General features: G+C 44.4%; 1 protein-coding gene across 1 annotated transcript in view; it reads left to right on the forward strand.

Moving 5' to 3' along the window:
* The window catches only part of gas2l1 (growth arrest-specific 2 like 1), a 76418-nt gene extending 51725 nt beyond the window's left edge, over positions 1-24693 (forward strand). The window contains exon 5 of the mRNA XM_070887895.1: positions 17699-24693. Within this exon, the coding sequence (XP_070743996.1) occupies positions 17699-19517 (1819 nt within the window). The 3' untranslated portion in view covers positions 19518-24693. The remainder of the gene's footprint in view (positions 1-17698) is intronic.
* The last annotated feature ends 2495 nt before the right edge of the window (positions 24694-27188 follow it).

Genomic DNA, 27188 nt, shown 5'->3' on the forward strand with positions numbered 1-27188 from the left:
ACTCCTTCATGGCAAATGAGCCAAAGGTGGATAGAGGAAGCATTCAAGGACACCATCAAAGCCTCCTTGATAAAGTGCGGCATCCCCGCCAACACCTGGTAGTCCCTGGCCAAAGACTGCCCTAAGTGGAGGAAGTGCATCCGGGAGGGCGCTGAGCACCTTGAGTCTCATCGCTGAGAGCATGCAGAAAACAAGCGCAGGCAGCGGAAAGAACATGCGGCAAACCAGTCCCACCCATCCTTTCCCTCAACGACTGTCTGTCCCACCTGTGACGCAGACTTTGGTTCTCGTATTGGACTGTTCAGTTAGAGTGGAAGCGAGTCTTCCTCGATTCCAAGGGACCGCCTATGATGATGATGATGATGGCCATCTGTGGGTCAATACAAGTGTATTAAACCAACCTGAAATTGGCAAATGGGTTACTTGAAAAGGAGTGTTGACAGTGCTATCATCTATGTCTGTCTTGCAAGAAAAATGTGAATTTATGATTTCTTCCATTTTCAACTTTGGTGTCCTGTGTTACAGGCCTCAGGCCTTAGCCCTTCATCTAGGTTTCTCAATTTACAAAACAACTTGTATTTATAGAGCGCCTTTAACTTGGTAAAACATCTCCAGGCACTTCACAGGAGTGTTATCAAACAAAATTTGACACCGAGCCACATAAGGAGAAATTAGGGTAGATGAGCAAAAGCTTGAGCAAAAGCTTGGTCATAGAGAGGTTTTAAGGAGCATTTTGAAGGAGGAAAGCAAAGTAGAGAAGCGGAGAGGTTTAGGGAGGGAATTCCAGAGCTTGTGGCCTTGACTGCTAAAAGCATAGCCACCAATGATTGAGCAATTTTAAAATTAGGGGTGCGCAAGAGGCCACAATTGGAGAACAAATATCTCTGCCCGGGAGAGGGGGGCGGGAAGGTGGGGGAAGAGAAAGGAGTGATGGGTGAACGGGACTGGGTGCGAGTTGGGATGCAAGCAGCCAAGTTTTGAATGACCGGTTTAGGTAGAGTAAAGAAAGAAAGACTGGATTTATATAGTGTCTTTCACAACCACCGGACGTCTCCAAGTGCTTTACTACACTTTTTGGTGTGTAGTCACTGTTGGGAAACGCAGCAGCCAATTTGCGCACAGCAAACTCCCACAAACAGCAATGTGATAATGACCAGATCATCTGTTTTTTGTTCTGTTGATTGAGGGATAAATATTGGCCAGCACACCGGGGATAACTCCCCTGCTCTTCAAAATAGTGCAATGGGATCTCTTGCGTCCACCTGAGAGCAGACGGGGCCTCGGTTTAACGTCTCATCCAAAAGATGGCACCTCCAACAGTGCAGCACTCCCTCAGCACTACTCTGGAGTGTCAGCCTAGATTTGTGTCCAGTTCCTGCAGTGGAAGTTGAACCCACAACCTTCTGACTCAGGCGAATGCTACCCACTGAGCCACAGTTGGCACTGAATGTGGGAGGACAACCAGGAGTGCATTGGAATAGTCAAGTCTAGAGTTAACAAAGGCATGGATGAGAATTTCAGCACCAGATGGAGTCGGGCAATATTATGATTCCATCGCTGCTCTCATCAGGGATTTTCTCTGTTGTTGGCCTAAGTTTGGTATATAAGTGGTAAGATGCTGACTTATTGTCCTCATCAATTTATGCCTGTTAACACTCCTTTAAAGCAATGCAGTCTTTGTGTATACTCATCACAGCAATCAACTTCTTTACAACTTTCTGAACCTTGCAACTTTCTGAACCTTGTACTATGTTTTAAAGGAGTAAACACGATGGTGATCATCATTGTTAACTAATAACTGGTAAAGAATTTTGCCACAGATTTAACAATGAAACATTAACTCCTATTAACCAGACACCGTAAGTTTGCAGTTTGACCTCTGCTCTGAAACTGGGTGCTGGGAAGTGCAAGTTTGCTGGATGCTTTTCAACCCTTCCTGTGGGCAAGCTCCTGGCCTCCATTTGGTGGCACTCTAAAAGCATTGGAGCTCATGACGTGGGGTTCTACCTCACCATATTTTGCTGGCTATATTTCTGTCTAGCTGAACTTAGCCACAGGAGATTATATCTCCACAAGCAGTTGTGTAAACCTGCACCAATACACCGCGAGCTCTTATCAAGGAATGACATGCAGTATATCATTTGGAAAATTTAGAGATAGGTGTTCCAAGCAGGGATTTGGAAGGATGTGTCTGTTTGATGAAGGGCCTGATTCATACTGGGGTCTGGTGCCAGCAGCCCTCTTAACCCGAGTATTCATTCTGCCTGCATTGGTCCAGACAATGCGTGTCGGCCCTTGGCACTGATCCCCATCCTTTCTACATGTAGTCCCACCAGGACTCTTTGTTTCGGGTTAAGTGCAGAAACTTGGATGATGATGATGATTCTCTCCCTTAGCCCAGGGCTGCTATGGCCATTTGTGGTCCTCTTGGTCTCGGCTGGGATAGTGACAATAAAATCTTGCTCAGTGCGGACCCAGCTTCAGATCTGAGATTTTACCAGTCATGCCCCTTGCTGCATTGCCCACTGAGCCACCTGGAAAGTTCTAATCTTAATCTTGCACTGGGATTGAGAACGAATTGTAGCTCATGATAAAAGGCACAAGATTTCAGCAACCTAAACTCCTTCAATGGGGGACTTTTCAAATGGAGTATCTCTCGTTTTAAAACAACAACAACTTTCATTTATATAGCATATTACATGTAGCAAAATGTCCCAAGCGTTCAAGGTAAGACCTAAGCAAGTGTTTGGAGGTGGCCCAAGAAGTAGGTTGTTTGAATACTTTTGAAGATGCAGATGTATGTAACAAGGCAGAAGGGTTTCAGGAAAGAATTTGAGTGTGGGGAAAGATGGCTGAAGACTTTGGCACTGATGGGTGTGGTTGATTGTTTTCTCTGTTTTTTATTGATGCAATACAAGATACTGAACCACTTTCAATGTCCAGAGTGTAAGATTAATGTGACTAGTATTCATTTTCCACAGTACAAAGTTATTGGCTGCTGTAGTATAACTCATTAAACATTAAGCCTATGGAAACACATTCTGACCTCACCAGTCCAAGCACTTCTAATCCAATGTTCTGCTAATTCACTTCAGATCAATACCCTGAATTATTAATCAGCCAATTATATAGATTCTTGATGATTTTTAAAAGCAGGTCCATCAGTACATTACTTTATTACAAGCATTCATTAAAACAAAAAGGACTGGTGCAGTGGACTGAGCACTTCCTTTCACCTCAGAATCTGGGTTTGAATCTAACTCTCATTGATGGGATGAAATTTACCTCCACTGGGTGTAAAGATACTATGAAATTAGTTTCATAGAATGGTTGCTCCAGGGAAGGTGGCTATTCAGCCTGATGAGTCTGTACCGACTGTTAATCCCACTCTAGTTCCCCATAGCCCTGCAATTTCTTTTTCTTCAGATACTTGTTCAACTCTTTTTTTTTAAAAAGATAACATTGAGTCTGCCTCTACCACCAGCAGTGCATTACAGATCATAACCACTTGCCTCATAAGTTTTTCTTGCATCGCCGTTGGTTCTTTTGTCAGTCGTCTTAAATCTGTGCCCTCTGGTTCTCGATCCTTCCGCCAATGGGAACAGTTTCTCTCTATCTACTCTGTCCAGACCCCTCATGATTTTGAACATCTCTATCAAATCTCCCCTCAATCTTCTCTGCTCCAAGTAGAATAACCCCAGCTTCTCCAGTCTATCCACATAACTGAAGTCTCTCATTCCTGGAACCATTCTCGTAAATCTTTTCTGGACTCTCTCTAAGGCCTTCGCATCCTTCCTAAAGTTTGGTGCCCAGAGTTGAATACAGTACTCGAGTTGGGGCTGAACTAGTGTTTTATACAGGTTCTTCATCTTTTGCACTCTCTACCTCTATTTATGAAGGCCAGGATTCCGTAAGCCTTTTTATTTGTTTTCTCAACCTGCCCTGCCACTTTTAGTGACTTATGCACATACCCTCAGGTGTCTCTGTTCATGCACCCCCTTTTAGGATTGTACCATTTAGTTTGTGCCCTCTCCTTATTCTTTCTACCAAAATGCGTCACTTCACATTTTTCCGCGTTAAATTTCATCTGCCACATGTCCGCCCATTTCACCAGCCTTTCTATCTTCCTGAAGTCTATCACGCTCCTCCTGACCATTCACTGTACTTAAAAGTTTTGTGTCATTTGCAAATTTTGAAATAGTGCTCTGTACACCCATGTCAAAGTCATTAATATATATTATATATAACACCACTGTATACCTTCCTCCAGTCCAAAAAAACAACAGTTCACCACTACTGTTTCCTGTCACTTAGCCAATTTCGTATCCAGGCTGCCGCTGCCCCTTCATTCCATGGGCTTCAATTTTGCTGGCAAGTTTATTGTGTGGCACTTTTATTGAATGCCTTTTTAGAAATCCAAGTCAACCACATTGCCCTCATCAACCCTCTCTGTTACCTCATCCAAAAAACTCGATCAAGTTGGTTAAACATGATTTGCCTTTAATACATTCATGCTGGTTTTCCTTAATGAATCCACCCCATCCAAGTGACTGTTAATTATTGTTACTAAAAGCATTCCCCACTCCTAAGGTTAAACTGACTGTGCTGTAGTTGCTGGGTTTATCTTTACATCCTTTTTTGAACCATGGTGTAACATTTGCAATTCTCCAGTCTTCTGGCACCACCCCCGTATCTATGCAGGATTGGAATATTCTGGCCAGTACCACCTCCGGTTTTCACCCGCAGGATCCTAGGATGCATCCCATCCGCTCCTGGTGATTTATCTACTTTAATATCTCTATCAATGTTTATCCTATCAAGTGTCTCTGCTACCTCCTCAGTCACTGTCTATGACAGCATCCTCTTCCTTGGTGAAGACATGCTATGTACTCATTTAGTACCTCAGTCACACCACCTACCTCCAGGCATAGGTTTGTGTAGTCTCAATCCACTTTCTAGTGGGCATGGCCCAGTAGCAGAGAACTGTCATTCTACCCTACGTAAACTAGATGATCCAAAACTTGGCTGTCCGTGTCCCAACTCTCTCCAAGTCCCGCTCACCCATCACGCCTGACCTTGCTGACCTACATTGACTTCTGTTTAAGCAATGCCTCGATTTCAAAATTCTCATCCTTTATTTTCAAATCTATCCATGGCCTCTCCCTATCTGTAATCTCCTCCAGCCCCACAACCCCCGTCCCGGGATGTCTGCGCATCTCTAATTCTGCCCTCCTGAGCATCCCTGATTATTATTGCTCAACCATTGGAGGCCATGCCTTGTGTTGCTTAGGCCCCAAGCTCTGGAACTCGCTGCCTAAACCTCTCCGACTCTCTACCTCACTTTCCTCCTTCAAGATGTCCTTAAAACATACCTCTTTGACCAAGCCCTGCACTAATTTTTACTTATGCAGCTCAATGTCAAATTTTTATCGCACAATACTCCTGTAAAGCACCTTGGGATGTTTCACTACATTAAAGGTGCTATATAAATACAAGTTGTTGTCAATTGCCAATTTCACTCAGGTGTTCATGTGGGGAATGGAAAATTGCATCCTGGTGCAGTAGGGGTGTTTATTTTAGGTTGGGATGTGATGTACTATTAGAACCGAGTAGAAGGAACTTTGCTATGCAAATCTCCATGCTATACCTGTCTTGGAAATGCCTTTTGTAGAAAGCATTCTATTCCCCTACTCTAATGAGCACAACATTTAAATTACATAGGATATACGGCAAAAAAAACAGGCTATTTGGCCCAGCCAGTTCATGCTCCACTCGAGCCTCCTCCCGTCTTTCCTCTTCTAAACCTATCAGCATAACCCTCTCTTCTCTTCTCCCTCATATGCTTGTCTAACCTTCCCTTAAATGCATCTATACTAATTCACTTCAAACACTCCCTGTGGTAGCGAGTTCCACGTTCTCACCACTCTTTGGGTAAAGAAGTTTCTTCTGAATTTAAAAAGTCATTTTTTTTTTTTTTTAAGTGTTTAGAACCAGATTGACTTGCAGTACGAATAAATTTGCTTTAGTTCATGGGAGTAATCTGAATACAAACATCAGCTTTCTGCAGCAATTTTATGTGTTTTAAAACACAATGGGACAAAATTGCTGCGCGCCAAGCGGCCGCCATGACACAAATGCTGGCCGCGGCGCAAGGCCCTTCCCTTTAAGGGCGCTCCAGCCACCACGCGCCAACCTCGCTTCCGCGGGGCAATTTCCCCCACGGGGCGTAAAAAGGGGTTGGCACGCATGTCAATTATGTCATAGCTGTGTGCGCTGAAAATTACCAAGTGCAGCGCAAAGCTGTTTTCGCCTGCGGCATCCCGGGGGAAATTCTGGGAGGGTCACTTCTACAGCCTGCCCCCTGGCAAAAAGCCCTTATTGTCCTGGAGGTGCTATTTTGGCCCCTATGTCTGATGTTAGAAATAATCAAACTTGACTACCTCAACTGGACACACAATTCTCCAAGTCCAAGTAATGAATGTGGAAACCTCCTGAAGGGATCTGAATTTAGATTTGGAAATGATTACATGAAGAGCAAGTTTTGACTTGATCACATGATCACATGTAGGTTTGCGTGCAAATGGATTTTACTGTATAATTAAATCTGATTGAAGGAAGCACCTGTTGAAAGCCAGGTATCAGGAAATTAGCAAGTCCCAATATATTTCTGGCATTGTCATTTAAGGGAATAACTGCTCCTTCTGCATGCAAACTTGTGTGAGGAGCAACTCATTCTGATTTCGTGCTGTGTGAATAGCGAAGGCTTAAATAATAGACAATTTTTGTCATCAACTTGCATTTAATGTAGGAAACCGTTCCAAGGTGCTTCACAGGAGCATAATCAGACAAAGATTGACACTAAGCCTTTAGGATGACAATGAGGATATTGGGATGTGTGACTAAAAGCTTGGATAAAGAGGTAGGTCTTAAAGGAGGGGGGAGAGGTGCAGAGGGGTTTAGAAAGGGAATTCCTGAGCCTAGGGCCTTGTATGTCTAATGAGGGAGTGGGTGTGCACAAGAAGCCATGCCATACCAAGGAAAAGGTCTCAAGTTCCTGGCCTCAAGTTGGCAAAGCAAAGGATTTCTTCTTTTATTGTAATTTTACTTTTGTAACCAGTCTAGAAAAGGTCAGTGATGTGTTTGCAGAATATTATCTTGCAATTTCATGCTTTAATGAGCTATTTAATCATATCAGTTATATCTGAATTAAAGGATAGGCTTGCAAAACCCAATGCATTTTCCTCTTAACTCCAGCACATGTTTAAGTGTACAAGATAGAGATTGAAAGATGGGAGGAAGTGAGTAATAAGGTTGTAATTTAATCAAGGGGTTTCGATGATATCATAAGCCATAAGAAGGAAGCTATTGCTCTTTTCCATATCTATAATTTTATTATTACATGTTTGGCGTTGGTGAAATTATGTTAATGGTAGTTAAAAGCAGGCCTGAAGTTGCACTGATCTAAGACCTACTTTTAACGCAAGAGGTTATTGTGATGTCATCACTGTGCAACAACATAGTTACATGTTGAGGATGAGGAAATGATTGTGCTTAAAACAAATTGTAACAATTAAGAACTCATTACCTGGACTACAGATTTAACTTCTCCAAATGTCCCTCTGATATTCCCTCCTTTATCCCTACATTCATAAGGTAGTAACTCATGCAGGAATGCAGCTGTTTAATAATTTCACCACAGGGGATGCTAGTACTAGTCACAGGTGAGCCCATCCCACCTTCACTGAACATTCACAAGCAAAACCACAATCTGGAATGGACACCCTGATCATGTCACCATTCTCCCATCCAAGTCTGGGGTGCCAAGGTCTATTGTTATGCTGCTAGTAATGCCCTTGATTCAGGTCTGCTAATTCAGCATGCCCAGCGATTGAACCGGGAACCTTTCTGCTGCTCTTGACTCCGTTGAGGATCATTTTCATTTTTAAATATATAAATTCATTTCGTCCCTATAATAGACTTGTAATGGCCCATTATCACTTCCCCCCCCCCCCACCCAAAACCAATTATTTAATTATTCATCTAATAGGATATTTATGTTCCGTTTGCTACTGACAACATCTCTCAATTCAGTGCAAAACTGCAATATAAACCAAGCAACTCTCATGCCACTGGGGCTAAACCTGGTAACGACAGGCCAAACGTCTGTGGTGGGAAAACTACTCAATTGTCAAGGTAAAAATTAATTCTCACCTTGGAGAAGCATAAGGTGAAGCCAGCATAGATTTGTTAAAGACCAATTGTGTCTGTCTAACCTGGTTTGAGTTATTTGATGACATAATAGATAGGGTGGTTGATGGTAGTGCAGTAGCTGTATATATGGACTTACAAAAGGCATTTGATAAAAGTACCTCCTAACAGATTTGTTTTGGAAAATAGAAGCACATAGTATTAAAGGGGTAACTTGGGTACAAAATTAGCTGAGGGAAAGGAGGCAGAGAGTAATGGTGAATAGATGTTTTCCTGTTTGGAGAGAAGTATGCAGTGATGTCCCCCCAGGGGTTGGTATTAGGACCATTGCTTTCTTGTTGTATCTAAATGACATGGACTTGGGTACAGGGGTACATGGACTTGGATATAGGAAGTACAATTTTGAAGTTTGTGGACAATACAAAACTTTGCAATGTAGTAAATGGGGAGCAGAATGGTAGCAGACTTCAGGTGGACGTAGATAGACCGACTTGTGCCAGTCACGTGACAGATGCAATTTAATGTGGATAAACGTGAAGTGATGTACTTCACATGTAGAGGCAGATTAATCAAAGTGCTATTTTGAAGGGCATGCAAGAATAGTGATCTAGGGGTGCACATTCTCAAAACCTTTTGAAGGTGGCAGGGCAAGTTGACAAGGGTGGTTAAGAAAGCATACCTGATACTTGCCTTTTGTAAATGGGGGCACTGAATACAAAAGCAAGGAGTTCACGCTAAACCTTTACAAATCTCTGGTTGGGCCTCGGCTGGAGTATTGTGTACAATTCTGGGCAACACACATTTTAGTGCGGATTTCAGGCCCTAGAGAGGGTAAAGAGGAGGTTTGCCAGGATGATACCAGTGATGATGGAATTCAGTTATGTGGAGAGATTGCAGAATCTGGAATTGTTCTCCTTGGAGCAGAGAAGGTTAAGGAGAGACCTAATGCAGGTATTCAAAATTATGAGGGGTTTGACCGAGCAACTAGAGAAACTATTTCCTCTGGCAAGTGGGTCGGTAACCAGAGGTCATAGATTTAAAATAACTGGTAAAGGAACTAGAGTGGAAATGAGAAGAAACTATGTAGAGGGTTGTTAAGATCTGGAATGAACTACCTGAAAGGGTGGAGGACTAATTTGCTGGGGTGTGGGACTAAAGATGTCTTGCTACAATTATTTAGGGTGCTGCTGAGATCACACCTGGAGTATTGTGTACAGTTTTAGTCTCCTTGCCTAAGGAACTATATACTTGCCATAGAGGGAGTGCAACAAAGGTTCAGCAGACTGATTCCTGGGATGGGAGGATTGTCCTATGAGGAAAGATTGAGTAGACTAGGTCTGTATTCTCGAGTTTAGAAGAATGAGAGGTGATCTCATTGAAGTTTTGCTAGTGCTGTTGGGGAGATCTTAAACTAGCTTAGGGGGATGGGAACCCGAGAACAAATTCAAAAAGGAAGAAAGTAAAGCAGAAATTGGATAGCAAGAATCTAGAAAGCGAATCTGTAAGACAGAGCAAAGAGGACTTAATAAGTAGTAAGCAAGGAGGTCTTCCTGTGCTGAATGGTATATACTTTAATGCAAGGAGTATAGCGAATAAGGCGGATGAGCTAAGAGCACAGGTAGACACTTGGGATTATGACAGTATAGCCATTACAGAAACATGGCTGAAAGAGGGGTAGGTTTGGCATATCAATATTCCTGGCTACAGGATTTTTTAGAGAGGGGGTAAAAAGGGGTGGGGGGGGGGTGGTGTGATGGTGTTGCGGTACTAGTTAAAGAAAATATTGCAGCGGTGAGGAGGGATGATATGTTAGAGGAATCATCAAATGAGGCCATATAGGTCGAATTGAAAAATAAAAAAAGGGGCGATCACACTGCTGCCCGTGTATTATAGACCCCCAAACAGTGGGAGGGAGATAGAGGAGCAAATATATAGGCAAATTGCTGTGAAGTCCGAAAACTGTAGGGGATTTTAACTATCCACACTAAATTTGTCCCAATCAATATTTGAAGAGTATAGAGGGTGCGGAATTCTTGAAATGCATTCAAGAGAATTCTTTTAGTCAGTATGTAGCAAGCCCAACACGAGAGGGGAATGAAGCTGGGCAGGTTGAAGGTGTATTGAGCACTTGGGTGCCAGAGACCATAATTCAGTCAGATTCAAGTTGGTTATGGATAAGGACATGAATAGGCCTGTAATAAAAGTTCCAAATTGGGGAAAAGCTAATTTTGCTAAGTGATTTGGCCGTAGTCAACTGGAAACAGCTACTTGTGGGTAAATTAGTATCGGAACAGTGGGAGGCATTCAAGGAGGAGATCCGGAAGGCTCAGGCCAAACATGTGCCCTTAAAGAAAAAGGCTGGGAAAAATAATTCTAGAGCCCCCTGGATGTCTAAGGACTTGCAGGGGAGGATTCAGAAAAAAAGGGCGTTTGTTATATACCAATGGCTAAATACTATAGAATCTTTTGAGGAATATAGAAAGTTAAGAGGCAAAATTAAAAAGGATAATAGGAATGCTAAGAGAGAGCATGAGAAATTCTTGGCCAGTAAAATTAAGGAAAACACTAAGATGGTCTATAAATATATTAAGAGTAAGAGGGTAACTAAACAAAGGGTAGGGGCTATTAGAGACCATGAGAGTAATCTTTGTGTGGAGGCGGAAGATGTTGGTAGGGTTCTTAACGAATACTTTGCTTCTGTTTTCACAAAGGAAAGGGGCAATGCAGATACTGCTAGTGAGGAGGAGTGTGATATTCTGGCTAAATAAATAAATAGTGAGAGAGGAGGTATTAAGGAGTTTAGCAGCTTTGAAAGTAGATGAGTCCCCAAGCCCGGATGAAATGCATCCCAAGCTGTTGAACGAAGTAAAAGAGGAAATAGCCGAGGCTGGGCATGGTGCCGAAGGATTGGAGGACTGCTAATGTAGTACCCTTGTTTAAGAAGGGAGAAAGTGATAGACTGAGTAATTACAGGCCTGTCATCTAACCTCAATGGTGGGAAAATTATTGGAAAAAAAAATCCTGAAAAACAGGATAAATAGAAACATAAAAAATAGGTGCAGGAGTAGGCCATTCGGCCCTTCGAGCCTGCACCACCATTTAATAAGATCATGGCTGATCATTCCCTCAAAAACCCTTTCCTGCCTTCTCTCCATACCCTTTGATCCCCTTAGCCGTAAGGGCCATATCTAACTCCCTCTTGAATATATCCAACGAACTGGCATCAACAACTCTCTGCGGCAGGGAATTCCACAGGTTAACAACTCTGAGTGAAGAAGTTTCTCCTCATCTCAGTCTTAAATGGCCTACCCCTTATCCTAAGACTGTCCCCTGGTTCTGGACTTTCCCAACATCGGGAACATTCTACCTGCATCTAACCTGTTCCGTCCCGTCAGAATCTTATATGTTTCTGAGATCCCTTCTCATCCTTCTAAACTCCAGTGTATAAAAGACCCAGTTGATCCAGTCTCTCCTCATATGTCAGTCCTGCCATCCCGGGAATCAGTCTGGTGAACCTTCGCTGAACTCCCTCAATAACAAGAATGTCCTTCCTCAGATTAGGAGACCAAAACTGAACACAATATTCCAGGTGAGGCCTCACCAAGGCCCTGTACAACTGCAGTAAGACCTCCCTGCTCCTATACTCAAATCCCCTAGCTATGAAGGCCAACATACCATTTGCCGCCTTCACCGCCTGCTGTACCTGCATTGCCAACTTTCAGTGACTGATGAACCATGACACCCAGGTCTCGTTGCACCTCCCCTTTTCCTAATCTGCCGTCATTCAGATAATATTCTGTCTTCGTGTTTTTGCCCCCAAAGTGGATAACCTCACATTTATCCACATTATACTGCATTTGCCCACTCACCTAACCTGTCCAAGTCACCCTGCAGCCTCCTAGTGTCCCCCTCAGCTCACACTCCCATCCAGTTTAGTGTCATCTGCAAACTTGGAGATATTACACTCAATTCCTTCATCCAAATCATTGATGTATATTGTAAATAGCTGGGATCCCAGCACTGAGCCCTGCGGCACTCCACTAGTCACTGCCTGCCATTCTGAAAAGGACCCGTTTATCCCGACTCTCTGCTTCCTGTCTGCCAACCAGTTCCCTATCCACGTCAGTATATTGCCCCCAATACCATGTGCTTTGATTTTGCACACTAATCTCTTGTGTGGGATCTTGTCAAAAGCCTTTTGAAAGTCCAAATACACCACATCCACTGGTTTTTCCTTGTTCAGTGTACTAGTTACAATCTCAAGAAATTCCAGAAGATTTGTCAAGCATGATTTCCCCTTCATAAATCCATGCTGACTTGGACTGATCCTGTCACTGCTTTCCAAATGCGTTGCTATTTCATACTTAATAATTGATTACAACATTTTCCCCACTACTGATGTCAGGCTAACCGGACTATAATTACCCGCTTTCTCTCTCCCTCCCTTTTTAAAAAAGTGGTGTTACATTAGCTACCCTATGGTCCATAGGAACTGATCCAGAGTCTATAGAATGTTGGAAAATGTTCATCTATGCATCCACTATTTCTAGGGCCACTTCCTTAGTCTGCATCCCAGAGTACTTATCAGGCCCCGGGATTTATCGGCCTTCAATCCCATCAATTTCCCGAACACAATTTCCCGCCTAATAAGTATATCCTTCAGTTCCTCCTTCTCATTAGATCCTCGGTCCCCTAGTACTTCGGGAAGGTTATTTGTGTCTTCCTTCGTGAAGACAGAACCAAGTATTTGTTCAATTGGTCTGCCATTTCTTTGTTCCCCATTATAATTTCACCTGAATCAGACTGCAAGGGACCTACGTTTGTCTTCACTAATCTTTTTCTCGTCACATATCTATAGAAGCTTTTGCAGTCAGTTTTTATGTTCCCAGCAAGCTTCTTCTCGTACTCTATTTTCCCCCTCCTTAATTAAACTCTTTGTGCTCCTCTGCTGAATTCTAAATTTCACCCAGTCCTCAGGTTTGTTGCTTTTTCTGGCCAATTTACATGCTTCTTCTTTGGCTTTAACACTATCCTTAATTTCCTTTGTTAGCCACGGTTGAGCCACCTTCCCTGTTTTATTTTACTCCAGACAGGGATATACAATTGCTGAAGTTCATCCATGTGATCTTTAAATGTTTGCCATTGCCTATCCACCGTCAACCCTTTAAGTATCATTTGCCAGTCTATTCTAGCCAATTCATGCCTCAAACCATTGAAGTTACCTTTCCTTAAGTTCAGGACCCTAGTTTTTGAATTAACGGTGTCACTCTCCATCTTAATAAAGAATTCTACCATGTTATGGTCACTCTTCCCCAAGGGGCCTCACACAACAAGATTGCTAATTAGTCTTTTCTCACTACAGACCACTCAGTCTAGGATGGCCAGCTCCCTAGTTGGTTCCTCGACATATTGGTCTAGAAAACCATCCCTAATACACTCCAGGAAATCCTCCTCCACCGCATTGCTACCAATTTGGTTAGCCCATCTACATTTGGAAATGTAAAAATTAATTGGGGACAGTCAGCACGGATTTGTTAAGGGAAGGTCACGTTTGACGAACCTGATTGCATTTTTTGAGGAGGTAACCAAGAGGGTCGATGAGGGTAGTGTATATATGGACTTTAGCAAGGCTTTTGATAAGGTCCCACATGGTAGACTGGTTATGAAGGTTAAAGCCCATGGGATACAGGGCAAAGTGGCAAGTTGGATCCAAAATTGGCTTGGAGGTAGGAAGCAAAGGGTTATGATTGATGGATGTTTTTGTGACTGGAAGGATGTTTCCAGTGGGGTTCCGCAAGGCTCCGTACTGAGTCCCTTGCTTTTTGTGGTATATCTCAACGATTTAGATTTGAATATAGGGAGTATCATTAAGAAGTTTGCAGATGACACTAAAATTGGCTGTGTAGTTGATAATGAGGAGGAAAGTCATGGGCTGCAGGAGGATATCAATCTACTGGTCAGGTGGGCAGAGCTGTGGCAAATGAAATTTAATCCAGAGAAGTGTGAGGTGATGCACTTTGGAAGGGTATACACATTAAGCAGTAGGCTACTTAATAGTGTAAATGAACATTGGGATCTTGGAGTGCTTGTCCACAGATCCCTGAAAGTAGCAGGCCAGATGGTTAAGGTGGTTAAGAAGGCAGATGGAATGCTCGCCTCTTTTGGCCAAGGCACAGAATATAAGAGCAGGAAGGTTATGCTTAAATTGTATAATACTTTGGTTAGGCCACAGCTGAAGTACTGCGTGCAGTTCTGGTTGCCGTATTATAGGAAGGACATGATTGCACTAGAGAGGGTGCAGAGGAGATTTACTAGGATGCTGCCTGGAATGGAGAATTTTGATTGAGGACAGATTAGATTGGCTGGGTTTGTTCTCATTGGAACAGAGGAGGCTGAGAGGAAACCTCATTGACGGGCCTGGACATAGTGGATAGTAAGGGCCTATTTCCATTGGTGAAGGGGTCTATTACGAGGAGGCATAGTTTTAAGGTGGTTGGTGGAAGGTTTAGAGGGGATTTGGGGGGTGGGGGGGGCTTCTTTACACAGAGTTGTGGGGATCTGGAACTCACTGCCTGGAAGAGTGGTGGATGCAGAAACCCTCACCACTTTTAAAAGCTGGTTGGATGGGCACATAAAGTGCAATAACTTGCAGGATTACAGACCTAGAGATGGTAATTGGGATTTGACTGGATGATCTTTTGTTGGACAGTGCAGATATAATGGTAAATACTGCAGGGAATAGAATACAGCCAGGGTGATCTCCTGGACTAATTTTGATCGCCTGGATGGGTTGGAGAGGAATTTTTCCAGATTGTTTTTCTCCCTAAATTGGCCTGGGTTTTTATGGTTTTTGCACCTCCCAGGAGATCACATGGCTCCGGTTGGGGTGGAGTGTAGAATGTTTCAGTATAAGGGGTGTCGCAGTTGTGTGAGGTGGACTGGTTGGGCTGGGTGCTCTTTGCCTTTTCGTCATTGTTCATGGGTTTATATGTAACCTTTAGGGCTGCTGACCGAGGGCCGTGTGGCTCTTTGTCGGCTGGCATGGGCCAAAATGGGGCCTCCTGTGCTGTAAATTTCTAATTTTGTATGTTAACATACAAAATTCTTTCAGGGCTTAGCCAGGGAGATGCAGGGAGGATGTTTTCCCTTGCTAGGTACTCTAGAACCAGGGGTTGCAGTCTCTGAATAAAGGGTGGCCATTTAAGACTAATGAGAAATTTCTTCACTCAGAGGGTGGTGAGTCTTTGGAATTCTTTACCCCAGTGGGCTGTGGAAGCTCAGTCATTGAGTATATTCAAGACAGAGATCGATTAGATTTTTGTATATTAAGGGATATGGGGATAATGCAGGAAAGTGGAGTTGAGGTAGATCAGCCATGATCGTATTGAATGGCGGAGCAGGCTCAAGGGGCTGAATGGCCTACTCCTGTTCCTATTATATTTTTAAGTTCTTAAATTGGATAGCTCTTTCAAAGAGCTGGCACAGGTGTGATGGGCCAAACGGTCTCTTTCTGTGTTGTAAGATTCTGTAATTTTATGATTTAGCGTACAGGTAGTCTTGTGTTGTAGCTTCACCAGGTTGGCACCTCAGTTTGAGGTATGTCTGGTGCTGCTCCTGGGAGTCCTCTTCTATACTCATTAAACCAGGGTGGTAATAGTAGAGTAAGGGATATGCTGGGCCATGAAGTTAGATTGTGGTGGAATATAATTCTGCTGCTGCTGGCCCATACCTCCTCATGGATGTCCAGATTTGAGTTGCTAGATTTGATCTGATTCTATCCCATTTAGCAAGGTGGTAGTATCACATAACAGGAAGGGTGTCCTCTGTGATTTATACAAGTTGCAGGTTGGACTGCATAGAATCATAGAATGTTACAGTATAGGAGGCCATTTAGCATATCGTGCCTGTGCCAACTCTTTGGGGAAAGAGCAGGGAATTGAGTCTAATTGTAAATCTTTTGCATAGCCCAGCAAATGTTTCCCCTTCAAGTATTTATCCAATTCCATTTTCAAAGTTATTATTGAATCTGCTTTCACCACCCTTTTGGGCAGTATGTTCCCAATCATAACTGCGTAACATTACTCTTCCTCATGTCGCCTCTGGCTCATTTACCAATTACCTTAAATCTATGTGCTCCGTTTACTGACCCTCCTTCCACTGGAAACAGTTTCTTTACTCTTAACACAACCATTCATGATTTTTAATACCGATCAAATCTTCTCTTAACCTTCTGAGCTCTAAGGTGAAAAACTCCAGTTTGTCTAGTCCCTCCACGTAAATTAAGTATTTCATCCTTGATACTATTCGAGTAAATCTCCTCTGTGCCCTCTCGACATCTTTTTCTATAGTGTGGTGCCCAGAATTGGCCATAATTCTCCAACTGGGGCCTAACCAGTGTGTTAGAAAGGTTTAGCATAACATCCTTGCATTTGTACACTATGCCCCTATATATAAAGCCAAGCATCCTGTAAACTTTAACAGCCTTCTCCACTTGTCCTGCCACCTTCGAAGACTTGTGTATGAACACCCCCAGGATTCTCTGTTCCTACACCCCCTTTAAAATTGGACCATTTAGTTTATATTGCTTCTCCTCATTCTTCCTACTAAAACTAATCACTTCACACTTCCGTGTGTTAAATTTCATCTGCTATGAGTTTGCCTATTTCACCAGCTTGTCTGTCCTCAAGTCTGCTGCCATCCTCATTGTTTACTACAGTTGTTCCAAAACTGACACCTGGGGGACACCACTGCATACTCTTAGTCTGAAAAACAACTGTTCACTACCCTCTGCTTTCTGACCCTTAGCCAATGTTGTTTCCATACAGCCCTTTAATCCCACGAACTTTAATTTTGCTCACCAGTCTATTGTGTGGAATTTTATCTCACACTTTTTTTTTGAATGTCCATATTCACATCAACTGCACAACCTGATCCACCCTCTGTTACTTCATCAAAGAACTTGATCAAATTAGTTAAACACGATTTGTCTTTCATACATCTGTGTTGATTTTCAATTATTAACTCATAGTTTTCCAAATGCCAATTATTTTCCCATTTATTGGCTTTATTCGGCTGACTGGCATGTAGATGGTGGGTTTATCTTTGTCCCTTTTTGTTTTTAAAGTGAGATTATTTCCACTGGTTCACTCCACATGCAACAGGGAAGTGCGCTGGACACAGCATATATGCCAGCTAAGGTGCTCCCTCAACCAAGCTGCTCCAGTGCAGCCATAACCATGGCATCTACTTGTTCATGTGAAGATTCACCTCTTTTCCCCTCCCTCCCTTTTTTCTCCTTTCCCCTCTTCCCCCCCCCCCCCTTTTTTTCACCTCCCCTTCTACCCTCCCTCCTTCCCAGCAGGCTGCAAGCTCAGACACTGTTAAACTGCGTGCAGTTGATATTATAGTTTGAACCAATGATCCCAAATCAATCTTGTATGTCAGATGCTAATAACGTGTGGATAAAATAATAATGTTCTGTCCGTTTTAGGCCGCGAGATTCTGCAGCAGCTGGACGGCCCGCGGGCGACCGTGAGAGTGTCGTGGCGAGGAGCGGGAGAGCGAGGGGCCCACTGTGTATGAGTCGGACCGCCAGTGATGATGTGTTGATGGTCAGCCGGCAGGCGGGCAAGCACGTGATCCAAAGGGCCGGCGCACAGCAAGATCCCAATCCCGGCCCGCCAAGACGGAGAAGCGAGTCGTCAGAGCGCAGCGTGGGGCCGAGGGCCGAGGGGCCAGGCCGCGGAGCTGCGCATCCTTCCCGGGAGCCCAGCCGGACATCGGCCTCCGGCCAGCACAAGGCCAAGGCAGCGGGCGGCGAGGCCGGCCGGGGGAAGGAAGCGGTGCCGCTCGGCAGGGCTCCGGCGGAGCAGTGGAAGAAAGAGGCCTACAAAAGATCACTTCGAGCCAAATCACCCGGCCCGGCCGCCATGACCAACATGCAGGCCGCACACCGAGAGGCCAAGTGTTCAACAATTCTCCCCGCCAAGAGCAAGGCTTCTGCGGCTCTGGCCAGGCCCTCCAGCCCTGCACCTCCAGCCTCCCCGGCCAGGCAGCCTGCACCACCGGCCAGGACCTGGAGAAGGACTCCGCAGGCGCTCTATTACGACAACAACCAGAACCTGTTGAGTGTTTGCCAGGATTCCCACTGCCACCAGCCTTGGGACGGCCGCAGCCACGCAAACCATTGCCCCCCGAGCCCGACGTGGGAGGCCGAAGGCCCAGAGGGGACACTGCACTCAACCCGGGGATTCGACTCCCGCCATGAGCACGAGCTGTACCGCAGCTTCGAGGAGGAGTTCCTGGCCAACACAAAATTGGTCCCACCACCGCCGGCGGACCGTGGCGGGGGCACCGCCGAAATCTTTCCCGACGCCAATGCAGACCAGCCAATGCGGAAAGCCGAGCAGAAGGCGATAGACTCTGCCTACTGCTCCACAACGTCGTCCACTTCGTCCCTAAACGTGGCCAACAAACTACCCGCCCTCAGTCACCCTGGGGAAAGGCAACGGGAAGGCGCAGAGAAGATGCCACTGGGACAGTCTTGCAGTGAGGGCAATGTGGGTGAGATGCAGGAAGGATATGGTCAGGTGGACCATGTCGATGGTGTTGAATCGAACGGAGGGTCTCCAAGTGTCTGCCCCACAAGTACTGTTCGAACAACTGTGGAGAATGTCAGGGAGCCTATACTCTCGAGTCCTTTAGGTGATCACATCTACATGATGGAGCTGAATTACCACCTGCATAACGTCACCAGCCACACGGGGGCCCCAGCACCAGAGCAGGAACACCAGGGAGTCTCCCCCAGTGAAAGTTGCCCTGAAGCGGGCGATTGCAGTGCGGTGGACAGGATCAACCCCCTGAATGCGGAGGAGGATGATCCCGGCCACGGGAACAGCGAGGGCTCCTTTGTCGAGACTTCCAGCGAGTCGTCCATCAATGTCCAGCTCACTCCGCACCACAAACACGCTGTGCAAATGAGGCCCAAGAAAGGGCTGAAGAAACCTGACCGAGTGCCTTCCATGTACAAGCTCAAGCTTCGCCCCAAGATCCGACCGCGAACAGACAATCGGCCGGAAAAGCGGCCCTCGAAAATTCCCACCCCGGTCAGCTGCAGGCAAGGGCTGAAGGCCCCAAGGTCACCTCAGAATGCTCTGCAAGACAGCAGCCACTCCCGGCGGAAATTGAAACACCGAATAATCTTACACAATGAAGAACTTTATAGTTCCAGAGAGGATCTCTTGCCTTCACCCAGCTCGGATGAAAGGAAAACGCCACCTCTCCACCGAGATGACGGCTCCTGGGTTTAACCCTACACATGGATCTCTTGTGTTTACAGCTTCAAAAGTCCTATTTTTTTCCCCCTTTGCACTTTGAACCAAATTAAGCATCTCAGGTTGACTGTATTACAGGAAGCTGCCTGTTTAGAAACATTAATCTCCCGCTATATTTACTGTTTCGGCAATGGCTGAGGGCGTGTACTGGCAAAGGGGTGGTAGGAGACATGGGTCAGTCGATGGATGGGATGGCTGGAGCCTGTCTCCAATTTTCCCGCACACTGCAGGCAGAGATCATTGTTGCTATTTGATCATACTTGATTTATATTGGAGGGATTTTTTTTGACCACTTTGCCACGTTCCTCTGCCCCCAGGATTATTGACCGGTAGTTTGGCGATGAGTTCTCTGTTGGTTCCTTGGGACCCCTGAGTAGTGGGAGGTGGCACAAACTGCTTTCCAAATCTATGCCCATTGATTATTGAGCCTTGTTTAATTGAGCCCGAGTGGGTTTGAAGGTGCAACCAGTCATAACACTGATGGGGCAAAGATTCAAATTGCCCCGAATCGCAGAGAATGGATTCACATCAAATGATCAGAGTTTACATTTCAGAAAAAGTACCTCCCCGGTGGGTCCTTAGAGACACAGTGCCCTGATAACATTCCTTTCATTTTTCCCTTTTGCTGCATTTCTGAAGGGAGGGTTTTGGGGGAAAAGAGGTTTAGTAGCAGCCGCCCCCTTAAACTAACGTCTGACCAGTGGAATTTATAGTCTCACTTTCTACTTCATTAATATTAACCACACACTGTACTTAATAGTTGTGCTAAAGGGCAGTTTACTTGGTGTAAAATGAACAATCTCCAGCGGATGCAGTACTGAGTTAATTCCTTGCCCTCCAGGTTGTTTTGTGATTGCCATCTCGAGTCCCTTTCTCTGTGCTGCCAGTCTGCTGAACGGACTGGGTATTTGGCAGGACAAGAGGCGAAAGGAGGGCACTGTGTTTGGTTTCTAACAGGAGCCATTGACATTCCATGAAGTAGTGTCAAAGACTCTCATAATTTAAAGACTACTTTTCTGAAGAGCGAATTGTTGTGTTAACATGCTCGGGAAATTGCAGCTGGTTTCCCGATGGTTAATAAGTACTGACAGTTTTTTGAAAAACCCTTGCAGATTATATTAGGAACCACAAGGCTGCTCTAGGTGACATGTAAGCAATTAGACATTTTAAAGAGACACTGAAGCTGGGCGCGGCGGCATTTTATGCATTATTTGCACACTTGCACCTAAAACTTTATCAACCCATTTTCACATTGTTGTACATTGGCACCTTACAGAGCACCACTTCTGCAAATATTGGGTGAGATTATGCTGCGGAAACCCAATTGAGTTCATCAGTCTGATTCAATTGTATAATACCCATCCCGTGGATTGTGTTCTCTCGACCTCAGGAAGCTGAGGAGTCATTTTAACGGTGTTCGTTTCTGCAAAGTAATCTTCAAACACTATCCATTGCAGTCTGTTCAGCGACCCTGAATATTTGACCTCATGTAGCTCACTGCCTGTTCCGCCCTGCTGACGGCCTGCTCCTGTGTGTTGTAAAAACCATTGCGTTGTCTGCAGTTCAACTGCAAAGGGCTCGCAGTGTCACTGGCCAAGCGCTGCCATTTCAGAAACACAACTTATCAGGTTTTTTTTTTTGTTCACTTAAGCCCACAGTGATTCTTAAATCGGCGCACTACCAATCACAGCTGGCAACATCTGCACAGAATTTTCAACACTTGGGGTTTGATTTCCCAAATACAGGACACTTCAGAGTATTTACCAATCCAGTGTCCATTTAACGGGGTTTCTCGTGGGTTTAGGAGGGAGGTTTTTTTTGTAAACTTTTTTTCAAATTTATTTTCTTTCCTTTTATTGGGTGCTCCTATGATATGCGCCCCCTGTGAGGATAACTGCAGCAAGCGGGTGCCTCTTGCAAGCTCCTGTGGAAGCATCTGGTGGGTTTTCCAGAGCATCACGCCCGATATTGGGAGTTCTTGCTCTGTGTGAACCCCAGGTGTCTCCACCTCGTGTCCCAGTGAGTCTGTGCTCTGATATACCGGCCCGCAGCTGTTGAAGTTGGTCGCCTGCTCCACCCTTGAGCTGAGTCAGTGGAAAGTTTAGCTGCTATTGCAGCTGCGGGTTCCTCCTCCAACTCTGCCGCGACCGGTACAATCCCTCGACACTGTCTGCCCCAGTTGTGGTGCTTTGGGGCGGAACCGAGTGGAGTCCGGACACCAACTCAAAGGAAGGAGTTGGAGCGAGTGAGTGATGGATCTGGCCCAGAGACCTGGCTGAACAGCACTCATTAAACTCTCTCTGCCCTTTGCCCATTTAGCATGATTTTACTTCCTCGTTCGGTTTCTTTTGATTTGTGAGTTATAATAATTCAGGTCACCTAGCTGTTGAAGCCCCGACTTCTGCTGCTTACCAAAGAACTATCTATGGGGCCTGGATTGACTAAGTCTCTGGTGATATTGGATGCATTATAAAGTGTAATTGCAAACTTTAACACTACTGTATTTATTTGTGGGGTGTGCAGCTTTAATGTGCACTTATACACAACTCTGGATTTTTCTCCATCACTATTTCCCAATCCCGCTTTGCCACAAACGTTGAATTAACTATTTCCAATTGTCAGCATTTCCGCAGGGGTAGAAATGTTCTCCTGGCGCCTAAATTGAGTTCTTGATCTGTTGGATTATTAAAACACACGGGCCTTGCTTTACATTCAGCCCACGGTAAAGCAGGCCTGATTCTTGTCAGTGGGGTTTCTGGGCCATTGCCAGTTCAGTTGTACAACTCCAGACACGCATTCTTCCAATTGGAGAGTGAAGGACATTCTGGTAACTCTTGCTCTATTTATTCCACGGTTTTAATGTCTAATTTTGATTCTGTATTTGAATTACAATGTCGACGAATTATGTATGCGAAAACATCTTGCTTCACATAACGTTGTGGGAGAGATGTACTTGTCTTGAATTAACAGTTTGAATACAACCTGCACATTGATACCCATTCCAGCTAAAAGATTGGTTTTATTTGCCAGTTTAAATGATGTGTTGAGGGATATTATGTCCAATTGTTGACCCAATCGTGTTTCTGCTATTTACAGGTAAAATGTTTGCACGATGAAGTGTTTAAAAGTATACGCTGTATTAATCCAATACAAAAATGACACTTAAGGAATATTGACTAGATTGTATCAAGCCGATATTTAGGGGGTTGGTTATGGGGTGTTCTTTCCTGGCATGATGTGTGTGTATGTAGCATGCAAAAATTAATTAGCAAGTATACAGTTATTAACTATGCAATTACAGCCGATGAAAAATGATTTTAAAAAGCTTTATCTCTTGAAAGAATAATCGACAATCAGCGCTTATTTAAACACGGATTGTAGTGAGCAGATAGTACACCGCTCAGCCGAGCATTTGAGTGGGTCGATATGTATCTATTAATCGTGGCACATTAAACCACGCCGCTAAATCCCGATGAACTCTTAACTCGTCCCCTAAGCAACACTATAGCATAATGCAAGCGGTTTTTGCAGACTGCACATTAAAACGTTAATTTGCACAGTGCTTCTCGTTTTAGCCATTGCAAAGTTGAATAATAAAGAAAATGTTATGCAGATATCCAGGGTTTTGCGTTTGGCCTGGATTGGAATTCCTGTGTCAGGCGAGTTAAGTGAATGAACAATGCTTTTGTTTTAAGGGAATTCAGTGTTTGAATTATTTTTGAACCATTTCGACAGCAGGACTCCGAATACAGTGCACGCGATATCCAGAAACTGCTGTCTGAACAAAGTAATAACACGTGGAATACCGTTAAAAGCTTTTATTAGGAAAAAATATTCCAGTAAGCGAGGTCTGGCGGGTCCAATTTGTCAAGCAAAAAGTTACAAATGAGCAGAATTGCGTAAAAATGGGGAATTGACTGCCTTTCCCTCACCTGCCGATCAGTTGCTACTACCAGAATTCAGCCTTTCAGACTCGCTTTCTTTGGTTCTCTGACGCATCTCTCTCTCTCTCTCTCTCCTTTTTGTATGACATGACACACTCACTCACATTGATTCTGTGACTCGCGCTCTCTCTCTGACACTCCCCCTCTGTGTGTGTGTGTGTGTGTGTGTGTGTGTCTCTCTCTCTCTGTCTCTGACACTCCCCCTCTGTGTGTGTGTGTGTGTGTGTGTATGTCTCTCTCTCTCTCTCTCTCTCTGACACTCCCCCTCTGTGTGTGTGTCTCTCTCTCTCTCTCTCTCTGTGGCTCTCTCGCTCACTGACGCTCTTTCTGACAGAGATAACAATTGTTATTAGGAAACCGATCTATTCCGACTTTGAGTACAAGTGAGAAGATTGTGTTAACGATATTGGGCCAGGACTGCTCTGGGCCACTCCCTCTTCCTACGAAGGGCGGGGCAGGCTTGGCCTGTACTTGTCTGCTTTCCTTCGTCTTGTTGGGTCCCGAACAACTTTCAAATGCTCAGGAACCGGCTGAGCCGGATGGGGATGGGAAGGCAAACAACGGCTATCCGCGTACATCCATGATTTGTGTGTGTGTGTGTATATAATTTCCATACAAATGATCAACGTCTCGAATATAAACGGGATTTGCTTGTGGCAACTTGCACAAGACACCCTCTGGACTTGAATGGAATATTTGTTCTGAATTATAATGAAATGAGATTCTCCAGCGTGTACAAGAGGAAGTTACACGAGCAACTTCACTGAGGTTATTCATGGTACAATGTGTCCGTCTTTCAACCGAAAAAGGGTTTTAATTTGAAGAAACATTAGTGACCAAAATGCTACGGCAGCCTTTAGCTCCTCGTGTAAACGTGTTATGCAGTATTTATGTAAAACATGTAAATAGGGCAGTGCACAATGCCGCAGAACGAATGCTTTGCCTTTATCCCTACCCTTGCCTTAAGGTGATACTTCTATTTAACTAATAAAGGAGTGTACGAGAGATGTAAATTATTCAGCAATTGCAATGTGTTGATCTCCCCTGTTTTGGAATGGAACTATTCTGTACCCGTTTGAAACGTGACATTCGGGATCACGTGATGTAATGGAAGAAAGGGAGCACCTTCCGAAAATTTGCAATATTTGTAAATTTAGTTTCTTTCCAAGTAACCTCACACTGAGATTGTATTGTTTTAAAAAAAAATAAAGTCAATTTTTACAGAGATACTGGATGTGGTGACTGGAGCGTTCTCAAATCTTTGAAGAGGGATACAGATAGGGATACAGATTATAACTTCTGTAATTCGGCATAAAACATACAATTGATATTTTTGAAAATAGCCCGTCAGCGCCTGTAAAGAGGAAAACAAGTTGGGATGTTTTGGGGGCATGTATCTTCATCAGAATCTTGGGGATACACCTTGCCTGCTGTGGGTGTCCAACAATTTCAATTTTTCCTTTGTTATTTTATAGTTGATCATTTTCCCCTGATGAAATGATGGAATGTGGATTCTCAAGCTCAATTGGTAATATTTGAAGGAAAATCATAGCTGAATGAGTAAATACGCCACCTTGTACAGTGTTACTGCACCTCCCAACTACCTACACTTAAAAAAGTTTCATATTTTGAAAAAGCTTTTTTGGTTCAAAAAATGCCCCCGGTCATTATTTTCCTGTCCGTATGATATCATTGGAGTATTCCATGTGCTAAAATGTTATGGTCTTGCTACATAGCCCTATTCTCCTGTACTTTTGTTATTGGTGAGCAATGAAGCTAGGTCACCAGCTCGCTTTTCTACACCCAACAAACCTGGGAGTGACATCCACAATTTAAATGTTCTTGAAATTTAGTCAGTCCTTGGATGCAGCAATGGGTCAAAAGATCAAACTTAGTTAAACCCGGCTGGTGCCTCATCTTGGCTATGCTACTGCTTGGATGGTCTCCAAAGAAAAGGGAGATGGATAAGGCATTTATGGGTGGATTTAAGAATGAGGTCTTAGTTGGATGAAGGCATAGCTGCCAATGATGTAGTGAAGATAGACCGCATGCCCGACATGAGACTCCCAAAGCAAGCACGCTACTCTGAACTCCTACATGGCAAGCGAACCCAAGGTGGGCAGCAGGAACGATTCAAGGGCACCCTCAAAGCCTCCTTCATAAAGTACAATATCCCCACCAGCATCTGGGAATCCCTGGCCCAAGACTGCCCTAAGTAGAGGAAGTGCATCCAGAAGGCCTTTGAGCATCTCGAGTCTTGTCGCCGAGAACATACAGAAACCAAGCGCAGGCAGCGGAAGGAGCGTGTGGCATACCAGACTCCCCACTCCCCCTTTCCTTTAACCACTATCTGTCCTACCTGTGACAGACTCTAATTCCTGTATTGGACTGTTCAGTCACCTGAGAACTCACTTTTACAGTGGAAGCAAGTCTTGCTCAATTTTTGAGGGACTGCTTATGATGAAGATGCAAAAGATGCCAGAGTCTGAGGAATAGTGTTTGAGGGAATAGTAGGGCTATCAGGTTCGAAATGGGGAAACTCCAATGCTATGAGGGACTTAAACACACAGATGTAAATGTTAAATCTGAGGTGACGGGACTGAGATTATGAGATTGCATCCTAGAATGAGAAGTGTGTCCTATGAGGAGCAATTTGAGTAGAATGGGCCTACATTTTCTGGCATTCAGAAGAAATGAAGTGATTTCATTGAAAAGTGTTGGTGGGAACATTGGGTACTGTAGTGCCTCCAGTTAGTGCCTGGTAGGGGTACGAATGGAGTGCTGAGGCAGTAGCGCTGTGGTGAGGCAAATCCAGCGATGCATGGCAAATCCGACCCTCCACCACCCACTATAGGGCCGCTGCTACAAGACAGGCAAATCGTGACATCAGTGAGTATGCAACGCTCATTGGGCACCCGATCATCAAAATTCATTGTCTCCCCCTGCCTTAGTGCCTCACCCTGACTGACAGAGGAGAGGCCGGATCCAGGGGCGCCATTTAAAGGGATCATGGGTAATGAGTCGCAGCAGTCAGGTTAGTGCTGTTTCACTGCTTCCTTGTCAGTTTGACATTGTGCAACAGTTGACTTCAGTGATTTTAAAGGTTGTTTAGTCTCCTGAGTTTTGTGGCTACTAAATATTAGCGACATTTTTATTCTCAGCATATCAAAGTGCTACACTAGAATAAGGTTTTGCAACATCACTGAACCTCTTTTTTTTTTTAAAAACACTGGAAGGAGCCTGTGGCAAAGATGACTTGCGATTAGACTGCACCTGATATTGCTTGGTGGTTTTAGTGTAACGCCACTCAGCTAGGCCATTAGCGCTTGATTGAGCACTCCAATTCTTTCTTTGAGCAATGAGACATAATTTTGCATGTCTGGTGCTAAATCTCAAACTTTTCTAAAGTTACTGCCATTTTTGGGCTATAATGAATATTTCCCCAATAAAACTTTTACAAGGCTTGACCAGGTAGATGCTGAAAGGCTTGGTCCCCTGGCTGGAGAGTCCAGAATTAAGGGCCATTGTCTCAGGATAAAGGGTCGGCCATTTAAGACAGAAATGAGAGATTTCTTCACTCAGAATTGTGAATCTTTTGGAATTCTCTACCTGAGAGAGCTGTAAATTGCTTAGTTATTGAGTATATTCAAGACTGAGATCAATTACATTTTTGGACACGAGGGAATCTAGGGATAGGGCGGGA

Source organism: Pristiophorus japonicus, chromosome 8 (genome assembly GCF_044704955.1).
Source record: "Pristiophorus japonicus isolate sPriJap1 chromosome 8, sPriJap1.hap1, whole genome shotgun sequence".
NCBI classification, from domain to species: Eukaryota; Metazoa; Chordata; class Chondrichthyes; family Pristiophoridae; genus Pristiophorus; species Pristiophorus japonicus.